The sequence below is a fragment of the Accipiter gentilis genome, chromosome 22 (genome assembly GCF_929443795.1).
Source record: "Accipiter gentilis chromosome 22, bAccGen1.1, whole genome shotgun sequence".
NCBI lineage: Eukaryota > Metazoa > Chordata > Aves > Accipitriformes > Accipitridae > Astur > Astur gentilis.
Window position 1 is genome coordinate 713,650 of NC_064901.1, and position 11,026 is coordinate 724,675.

General features: G+C 34.4%; 1 protein-coding gene across 10 annotated transcripts in view; it reads left to right on the top strand.

The window, feature by feature from the left end:
* The window catches only part of CEP128 (centrosomal protein 128), a 143,361-nt gene extending 139,750 nt beyond the window's left edge, over positions 1-3,611 (top strand). For all 10 annotated transcript variants that reach the window (XM_049825586.1, XM_049825588.1, XM_049825590.1 and 7 more), the window contains one exon: positions 1,499-3,611. In XM_049825586.1, the coding sequence (XP_049681543.1) occupies positions 1,499-1,602 (104 nt within the window). In that variant the 3' untranslated portion in view covers positions 1,603-3,611. The remainder of the gene's footprint in view (positions 1-1,498) is intronic.
* The last annotated feature ends 7,415 nt before the right edge of the window (positions 3,612-11,026 follow it).

Sequence of the window (11,026 nt, forward strand, 5' to 3'; positions counted from 1 at the left end):
CTTCAAGGTTTTAACCTGGATGGTTTCCCAGAAGCCGTATGGCTTTCAGGCTTTCTGTTGTTGGGGATTTGTTCCTGGGCTTCATAAGCTGTGACTTTACGGAGAAGAAAATAGCCACCAGTTTTCCCAACCTCTGTAGCTGGGATCACAGTCTTCTCTGACCCTTTGGCTCTGGTGATATACAACGCTCTTGTTATATAGTAGGAATGATATCATGGTTGAATAAAAACAAGTTGTCCTGAATGTTGATTTTATTGTCATAACAATTAACTCCTGCAGCGTATGCTGATGTCTGTCTTTATCCCTCTATGTATACTTTTTCATAAGTTCTTAAGATTATTTGTATTGACATTTATAAATAAGTAACAACTAAAAGTAAAAAGACATGGTAACATCATGATGCTGTGGGACATCACTGTAGAACAAAACCTTCTAAGGCTGCTCAAGGATAAGAACCTGGAATGATTGGAAACTTGACATCATCACTTTGAAAAATGCAAATTGATTTAGATTGGCAATGAATTTTCTTTGATTTTTCACTTTACTTTGAATACTGACCACAAGAGGTACAGCTGAAATTGCACACAGTTGCATAGTTTTAGACCAATGCTGAAAACTTTATGCTGAAAAATTTTAACTCACTCTTTCATTAATGTCCCAAATACAGTGATTTGTTTCTCCTTCTGAAAGTGAAAACATCTGACTCCTACTAATGAAACTGTGAAGACTTACTCCCTATTAAATAACTTTTAGTTATATACTGCTAGATTATACTGGACTATTAAAAAAATGCGCTGTGGATATTTATTACAAACTCTCAGGAAGGATCACTTTTCTTACACAGTTATGATAGAAGGAAGGTCATTCAAAGAAGGGTATGTTGTATAAGCTGATATCCACTTTATTCCCCTTAATTTGTGCCTTTTCTTAAATTATTGCTAGATGTTTGGGGTTTTTTCCTCCAGCACTTTATCGTAACATGTTCTGTCAATTCATATTGTATAAATTTTGATGCAGTACAATGTATTTAGAAATAAGCATTATATATACACCCTGCTGTGAAGGTATATACATCTTATCCTAAGAACACCTGTTCAGTGTCACTTGTTGACTTTAGTCCATGCTATTGGTAAAGATATTCCTTCAGGTTTGTTTTGTCTTATGTAAACAAAAATGATGGAAAATTAAATGGAAAATAAATGTTATTGGAATTATCAAATTTTTAAAAATAGACTTTACATTTCTTCTGTGTAAGAAAGTTCTTGGCCATGCCTGTATTATATAGTATTAAAATCTGTTTCTCTAGAAAAATAAGTCAGTTTCTCAATTCATAGCATTATGAATATTGAATATTTATTAATACCATATTACTTGCTATGTGAATTATAATATTGTATAATGAAATATATGTTTCATATAAACATTGATGGTTGGTCAGCAAATTGTATCTGTTTCTCTGAAGATGTTTAATTACTTTTTTTGTTTGACTTATTTCTAGCACTTATGAAAAGAATGATTCCTTTTGATACAAGTGCCACCAAGGAAGATTCCACTGATATTGCTGCCAGTGAAATGAAGCTGCAAGCAGAAAGAGGGAAGTAGTAGAACATTTTATACATCAGCTTTCTCTGTGGTAAATTCCATTTCACTCTTTTTTTGGTTATGAACAGTAGTAATTCCCTCTGCTATAGGAGTGATGCACCCTTAATGATTCAGCTATTGCCAAACACTTAAGTGAAAGAGCACCAAGAGTGAGTTTAATGAATTCTTGTGATAATTTATGTAACTTGTACACCAAAGGTTTTCTGGGATTATGCTACTCTCTTGTATTTGTTTCTGCAGTCCTCCTAAACTAAATTAATTGTATTCCTGAAATATTATGAAATGAAAGACCCGTGATATTAATCTTTGCTATGAGGTTATTTATCCTTGTACAGGAATTGTACTGACATTTGTGTTTTTATAACATTTAATAACATTATTAATAATGAAAAAATATTTGGAAATTACCTTTGTCCTAATATTTATTATGAGAGTCATTATACAGTGTTGTGCAGACACATTTGTGATTTTAGGTTCTCCAGTTTGCAACAGTTATTTAAGACAGAAGTCATAAATATTAAACAAAACAATTTCCTCAAAATCAGTGGAAATTCATATCATGATTTCAGGTTCAGCATATATCTGTTATAAGCTGTTTAGAATTATTCTTCTGACCAGAACAGTTTTATCAGATGACATCTGGTAAGGCACTTAACAGCACCTGAATCTCACCCATCTGTAGTAAGCATGTTGAAGGGCACTGCTATGTGGCTGTGAAAATTTTAATAGCAGGGTTCACCGATCATTTATGTATTCTGTTTTGTTCTCTATTAAAAGAGATGTCATATTGATTTTAAAATGTTGGGGAAATACAATATCATACAGTTGTATTTATTCTGATATCTCTATTCTCAACAAATTGGATACAATTCTGTATCCAGAATTGTTGTGTTACTGTGGTCTCAAACAACACATCACAGCAGAATTTTCTGCTGTCAAAAGAAGTGCAAGTATTTCAGATGGTCCTTATTTTATTCTCCTTTCTAGTGCTTCTGGTTGAATCGCTACTAATGGCCTTAAAAAATTTGCCAAATCTATCAGAGTACTGTAGCAACATGAACACCATTGAAACCATTTTGTTTTGTAGGCTTCTTTCATATTTCTTCTACTCTGAAATACTGTCTTTTTTTTAGCACTGTAGGTGTCTCAGACATGTGACAAGCAGGTCACTCTGTGCCACCTGAAAACAGGACATTTTCTTTCTTTCTTTCTTTCTTTTTTTTTTTTTTTTTTTTTTTTTTAATTTTCTGAAGAAGTGTTCTGCAGTCCCAGTGGATTCTCTGGACAGTGCACTTACTTGACAATCCCCTTGTATTCAGCCTGTTTCAAACAGAACTTCTTGCTGAGAACATCAAAATCGGACAAGGAAATGAGAAAAAAATTGAATTCATTTTCCTTCCATTTTCTATACACTTAAATTACTTAAAATTTAAAAAAATTTGAATATGGTTTAAAAAGTTTTCTTTACCTCTTTTATGTGTATAATGCTATGTATTGTAGTGCTGGCATTGGCTTTTTGCAGACTTCTGGCACATCTGCTCACTCAGAAGGTCAAGAAAGCAAAACAGGCCCATCCATCTCTTCTGATCTCAACAGCAATGACAGGGCCAAGACAAAAACATAAACAAATAAACTTATACTCTGGAGAAGGCAGGACAAATAGAAACCTGTTTGTGTCATGGTCTACAAAGAGTGTGGATGTCATGAAGCAGTGTTTAGCTCAAGCCACAGTTACCATAAACCAAACTTACTTTAAGTGTATCCAACATTTGTAATTTATTTTTTTAATTAGATCAGAGCACAGCTGGAAATATGGTGTTTAAAATATTTTAGCTGGTTTACCTGGTGAAATATTAAAAAATTGCAAAATAAAATGTCACCAGCTTGCAGACTTTATGGTACCTACAATTTACGGCTAAAAATATAGAAAAGTAATTTTAAAATGTATTATAAAACAGTAAATCATGTTCTCAAAATACCTCATGTTGTAATGAGGTGTCGTGGTTTAACCCCAGCCAGCAACTAAGCACCACGCAGCCGCTCACTCACTCCCCTCCCCCCCCCCCCAACCCAGAGGGATGGGGGAGAAAATCAGGAAAAGAAGTAAAACTCATGGGTTGAGATAAGAATGGTTTAATAGAACAGAAAAGAAGAAACTAATAATGATAATGATAACACTAATAAAATGACAACAGCAATAATGAAAGGATTGGGATGTACAAATGATGCGCAGGGCAATAGCTCACCACCTGCTGATCGACACCCAGTTAGTTCCTGAGCGACGATCCCCCGCCCCCACTCCCCCCAGTTTATATACCAGATGTGATATCCCATGGTATGGAATACCCCTTTGGCCACTTTGGGTCAGCTGCCCTGGCTGTGTCCTGTGCCAATTTCTTGTGCCCCTCCAGCTTTCTTGCTGGCTGGGCATGAGAAGCTGAAAAATCCTTGACTATAGTCTAAACACTGCTGAGCAACAACTGAAAACATCAGTGTTATCAACATTCTTCTCATACTGAACTCAAAACATAGCACTGTACTAGCTACTAGGAAGACAGTTAACTCTATCCCAGCTGAAACCAGGACATGAGGTCTGATGTATGGATTGCTGATGGATAAAAAAGTATACCCAACCCACTTTACTGAAGGTGAAACAATTTTTGAGGTAAAGCGCCTGTTGGTAAATGAATTGTGCTTTAAGAGTCTCAGCTGAGAAGTAATACACGGAAAAATAATGTCCTCTTTTTTTCCTAAGGAATTTGTAAAAATCTGGACATTGATTGCTCTTACCATTTTATGTATTTGTACATTTTTTTCCTCACTTGCAACTCAGAAATCTAAAAACTGTTTCCTTAAAACAGTATCACTACTGCCTTATAGTGTTAGAAAACTAAGGATAAGCAGTCTGAACTCCCTTATTATTACATCAAGTATAGAATCAATTTTTGTAGAGTCCAGAAGAGAAATGTCTACTAGGTGAATAATTTTGACTTTAAGACTTTAAATATGCTCAGTGCTTAGTATATTTGCCTTTGGCCATGTGAGTTGGTTTTCAGCAGACTTTTATATCCTTTTTTAAAATTTTCTAAAAGGGCTGGGGAAACAGAAGGGAAGAAGTCAAACCACAAAAAAAAGAGGAATTTTTAATGAGTAGGCTTACGGACTCCAAAGCCAGTAAATTCTTTCTTAAATTTACCCTCTTGGCATAGCAGTCCAGATAACATGTAATATTTGTCTCTCTTCCACCTTTGATAGAAGTTCATATTACAAAGTGAATTTTGTTTCCTTTTTACTGAAGGCTAAAGTTCCATTCATGACATTATATGAAACTGTCCCTTTGTGGTTTAAGAAATAATATTTTTTCCATATTGGCCTGGTGTAATATTCCTCTGATCAGTTTCAGTTTTTAAAGTGGAAAACCAGATAATTTTTTAATAAAATATTTTGTATATTTCAGATCTTAAGAATTGCTCTCCCTTCTGGTAATCAGATTTTTTTAGTACTTTACCCCTTTAGTGACCTGTTCCTCCATTCTTGCCCAAAGCAATAGTTTTCAGTAGTCAAAAAATGTGGTATCAAACCTAAAAATGATGGTTTGTTTCTTTGTTCTGTTCAGCATTTGGTAAATCAGGCAAATTTGTATGTATGTACAAAGTACATACATACATGTGTTTTTTTAATGCTGTCCTGAAATACAGTGGTTCAATATTGTGCTTTCAGAAATGCACTGGCCCTTTATTTCAGCATCAAATAATTGTCACTTGACTAACCTTTAAATTTTATGCCCTTCAATTCCTTAATGTTTTACAGCAGACTTAAGAGCACTTATTTTTAATTACTTTTGAGGTGGTATTTACTGAATTTTCAAAATTATTTTTTAATTATCTAATTATGCCATCCTAAGAAGAAATATCAAAATAAAAATAAAACTTAGTCCAGGATAAGAAATAAAATTTTACAGTGTAAACCAAGGCAATTTTCTTACATTTACTTCTCAGATTTTTGATGGCAGCCCATCTTTGGTGATGGTGATAGTACTCCTTGGATATTCAAACCTCAGCCACATTTTTACTTGCTATGCCACCAAAGTAAATAAAAAAGATATATTAAAATTTCTTAGAACAAAGAAAATACTATTCTAAAATACACTTTCGAGCTAAGGAATCTGCATATCAGTTCATCTCTGGTTTACAAGGCATAGTCTCTGCACTGTGTAGCACTGAATGGATTTTTCATGAATGAAAGTGCCAGTATGACCCTGAAAGTAAACAAGTAGGTATTTTTGTAACACTGATACCATTTTTATGGCTAAAAATTAGTAATATGAAACCTGAATACATTCTCATATCTACAACATGCAGAAGAATTTATTCATAAATTCATGCGGGACTGCTTGTTACAATTGAATTTTACCATGGCTCTGTTAAACTCTTCATGTTCAAAGAGTGTTAGTAATAAATTTATCTCTCTCTCTAAGCCCTGTCTTCGATTCACAGAAGTAATTGATACTGAAGTTAATGTGAGATGCAGGCCAATATCTGGGGATGCAGCCTTGTCAAAAATGGATATGCAGGAGGACATCACACAAATTCCTGTGTTTTTGATCTAATTGTGGAATTTAGAAGCAGATGTAGAGGAAAACTAGTAGTGGAAAGAATGGAAAGCAGCTCATGATTAAATTAAAATTACAGAACACTTTTTTTTTCTTGATGTCTTAATTTAAAAACTGCTTTAGAGCTAGTATTTACACCTAAATAACAGTGGTCCCTAAATAAGATTCCATCTTGGATAATTTATTTTTTTTACATACTAAAATACTTTCTACTCTAGCACAACTCATCTCAACTCTTTTCTGTAAGCATGTCTAGGCATTTGTGAGTATGAACTGTTTTGCTTTTTTATGTAAAGGGCTAAATTAGATTTTAAATCTGAAGAATATTTTAGTGCTGCATACAGAAGTACAGCAAAGCAGAATCTGATAACCTCGGTCTTTCAAAAATCTGTAAACTAGTGCCTCTGGGAATGTTGACAATAAAAATGAAAGATTGCTGTGGTTAAAATACAGCAACATCCAGCATTTATCATTTGTGCTAACAACAATAGCTCTCAATGTTTCTGAAGCTCAAGTTGCACGTCTGCCATTTCTCAGCCTGTAAGAATGAGATCTTGTTTTCTCTTGCCTTAATAGTGGCAAAATCTGTAATATCATGAGCCTTGAGAAAATATGCAGTGATGATATTTTTAAAATTTCTAGTCATTTTATTTAGCTATCTACTTGGTGCTATTTGGAGCTAAATATTTTTGGAACTTGATTGTTAACATGTTTTCATTAAAGTGTTACCTTTAAATACGAGAACTGCATAAAGACATCTCTTTTAGGAGAATCGTGCTCTCTTTATTTAGGGGCATGGCTCCTTAATAGGTGTATTGCTTGAATAAGTACAGCAATTGTTTCTGAATTGTCTGTTATTTTCATCTGTCTTCAGATCAGAGTTGTTTTGATCTTAGACTGCTTTTGTCATCTGCCATCTACAGTGCACTAGTAAGTCAGAAGACCCCATTTTAATAATTTTGGTAGTTGATATGCCCAGGGAATGACATTAATTTTGAAGGCAGTTGTTTCTTATAACATGATCTCTTTTCATAGGAATTCTGCCACTCTTATTTGTTTACTAAAATAAAACCTACTTGGTAAACTGACTAACATAAGATCACATGCTGCGTAATTTTAAAGATTATCCCACAGGCAAAAGTAAATGTGTCTTACTACGTTTGTTTAGATTTTCTAAATGCTACCATTCATTCTACTATCAGTTTGTAGAGGAAAATAGTAAAGGATAGACTTTGCTACAATAACCCTGAAATATTATTGATTCCAGGCAGAAAAAGAGGCTACAGCTAATTTAGATCTGCCTAAGTGCTTAGTCTAGAACCTAAAACCCCCTCACATTATAAAGTGTATTTCTTCAGTGTGTCAGTATCAAATTGCCCTCAGTAGAAACAGTTGCTGACATCTAAAATATTTCTGAGAAGCAATACTGAAAATTGCTAAAGATGATCATAGAATCGTTTAGGTTGGAAAAGAACTTAAAGATCATCATCAAGTCCAACTGATGACACAGTATCATTCTGCGAATGTGGATTTCTGTGTCACATTGTTAAACAAGCATTGAACTGGGAAGCCAGCCCAATTTATGTTCTGGCATTAGGCTCTTCACAGAAACCACCAGTGACCCACTTTTGTACTTAGTGTGGAAAATGATGAAGATGAGCTGTGTTTTACTGCTGGCCAAAAGAGCAGTTTGCATCTGTGGCATAAGCTATTTTGTGTATGGAGCTCGATGAGTGCACCATTTTTAATGAGGCTTTCACTGCTGTGTGCAGCACTGACAACACAATCTCATCCAAACAGCTGCAACCATGAAGACATCATGTAGCTGGCAGAATTTTTGTTATATGTTTTGACTAACAGAATGTCAATAAGTCCATCAGAAACCATGGAGGTTTTTGTTTTGTCTTCACTGGAGAGGTCTCCAGTGCAGTCATAAGTCTAGAAAATGCAGAAACCTTACTCAGTGTGAGCTACATCAGTGGTGAGGCTCACTAGCCGCGCATGTTGTCTGTTGATTGATTAGAGGTCTGTAAAATTAACAAAAGCCTAATTAACAAAGTTTTTAAAAAAAGTGGGAAAATTTATTATTTGGTAGATAAAAAAACCTGTGTTGAAATGGAAAAATCAAGTATCAGTCACAAAACACTTCCTTTTTCCAGAATACAAGTAATTTCTTAAACTTCACTAGAGTCACAGCTTTTTATACACTGTCTTTGAAGCCCCTGAATATATTAATAAGCAGACATCAATCCCACTTTGTGTCATCTCTTATTGTGAAAGAATTGCTTGCTTTGATTTAGACTTAATTATGTCCATACTTTGGGAAATTCTGTTATGTGTACTGTGCACTGAATTTTAGGCTTGAAATAATCCATTGGTGATAGCTAACGTGCTACGTATGGTGTGCTGGCTGATACAATGTATTTTAACAAAGGGGTCAGATGTCCAAATTTGAGCCTTGGTATTACATTACCAGAAGAAAGTGACAAATAGATAAACATTTAGAGAGCAGGTAAGAGTGTCCATTCAGTGTATTACTGTGGTTTTGAAGGTGAATCACTTCTGAAGCTGTAATTTCTATAGGTGCTTATTAGCAAATGCTGACTTTAAATTTTTTCTTTCCTTGGAGAGTGTGACAAAAAAATATGTTACTCACTTTTGAGTTCTGGAACATGTTTTGTCATTTTATGCTGCCAGTTTCTATTTAATTTGTGGATAACTAGAAAAGCAGCTAATTCTGATACCTCATTACAAGCACTCCTAATTAATTTAGTTGATGCATGAGTCATTGGCCTCCAGATCTTTTGGATTCATTTAATTTGAATAAATTACAGTGTTTTTTACATTTCGTATTCTAAATCTGGAACAAAATTAGTCTTGTGATCTAGCATTTAGGTTGGGAAATTCTAAAACTAAGATTGTCCAGGCATCTTATACATGTGACACTGAACATATTACATCGCATTTCCAAGTCTACTGTTGCCATTGCAGTACACTGCGAAGTGACCGTAAAGAATCTGCAGAATTTCAACGAATTACACAAATGCAGGATGTCTGTGTACTGGTGTGATGTCAGAAAGGTTGGTTTCATACCTCTAAACCTTGTTGTACCTGTTAATATAATGAAGACAGGCATAGTGGAATGAAATTCCTCAACATGCAATTATTTCCTGACATAAAGACCTTGAAAGGCCTTTGCCAGTAGTTAAGCAAGGAGTCTAGTTCCTGATTTACTAGAAAAGGCTCCCTGACCGCATTCCCATATAAGCTTAACTCTCAGCAGGGTATTAGGGACATCTGTGTGAAAAAATGTGTATCTGTCTTTTCTTTGTTAAATTTTCATCTTGTTTATCCTTCTTTCTCATGAGTTTGATTCTGTGTGTATGTATAAACATGCTGCTGCTTTTTGTTGCTGTAAAATGCACCAGAAAAGGCAGCATGTTGAAGCTGACATTGCTGTGGTAACCAGAGCTGTTGCAGTTTCCATCAAACTTGATTTCTGAAATGTAAAGGTGTGTTCAGACTTTCAATAGCTATGCAGATGTCATGTGTACTCCTGTTCACATAATTACATATCTTTCTTATAGACATAGACATACATAAACATATTCATACACTGTAAAAATTTACTGGTCAAAAAGAAAAATTAATCCTTTGTGCTTGGAAATCCTGACTACACCAAAGCTAGCAGAGGCGTGGTCCCTAAGACCAGTGGAGTTACAATTTCGTGCTAAGTTTGAGAAAAGGAGGGAGAAATATTTTCTCAACCTGCTTTTTCATTGCATTTTGGAGGTCTGCAAGTCTACAGCATGTGCTGGTCTGGTGAGCATCAAATACTTACTGAAAAATCCATGATCTTATAAAAATAATTTCATACAAAACTGTAAACATTTGGAATAATTTAGCACTATGTCATTTTTCTACTTTAGATTTTTTTTCAAAATCTGAGAAATGGGATTTTGAGTTCATTTGGGTTCTTGTATAAGTACTTTTATTTTTCAAGAAGACTAAAACAAATTTAGTTATATAATGAAAATGGCTGTACTCCTAAATGGCATCAATACAAGCTTATGAAGTTTGCAAAATTTGGAAATATTACAGCTCTTCATTCCACTCCAATGTGGGGTACTGCAGCTTTTTCAAAATAATGAAACCTTCTCAAAGGAGAGAGAATTCATCTGTTAAGGTGTATCAATTGTATCTCACACTCACTGCTAAATGTTTTGTTTCACATCAATTTATCAGTTTTTCAACAAAATCTAGTAATTCATTAAGTACCTAAAATGGGAATTTTCATATGTGTAGGTAGAAGCTAATTATACCTTACATCCAAATACCAACACTATTGGTAGACTTTTTTTTTAACAAAAGACCCACAAAATAAAACCAGTTTATACTATTTGTTAGACATTTTCTAACAAATCTTTTTATTTTGTCCTATGATATTTTTGTTCCAACATAGCTTCCTAAGGTGTTTGCATTCCAGTTTTTCCATTATCTGCCATATTGAGGGGGGGAAGACAACTTAGCTGTCTTGAGAACTACATAATGAATTTAAAAAAATATAGACTCATAGAATCATTTAGGTTGGAAAAGACCCTGTTGGATCAGCAAGTCTAACCACACTACTGCTTGACTATTACTTTCTGTGAATCACATGGATGCACATAAAACTAAATCTACAATTCGCATTTTCAGAGCCTCTCTTGCTGGTTTAGGAACAAGGCATTGTAGAAGTATAAAAGGAGAAGCTTGTTACCATGTTGTTCTGAAGCACAGGTCTTCATCAACCTGTGAAGTTTATGATACTCA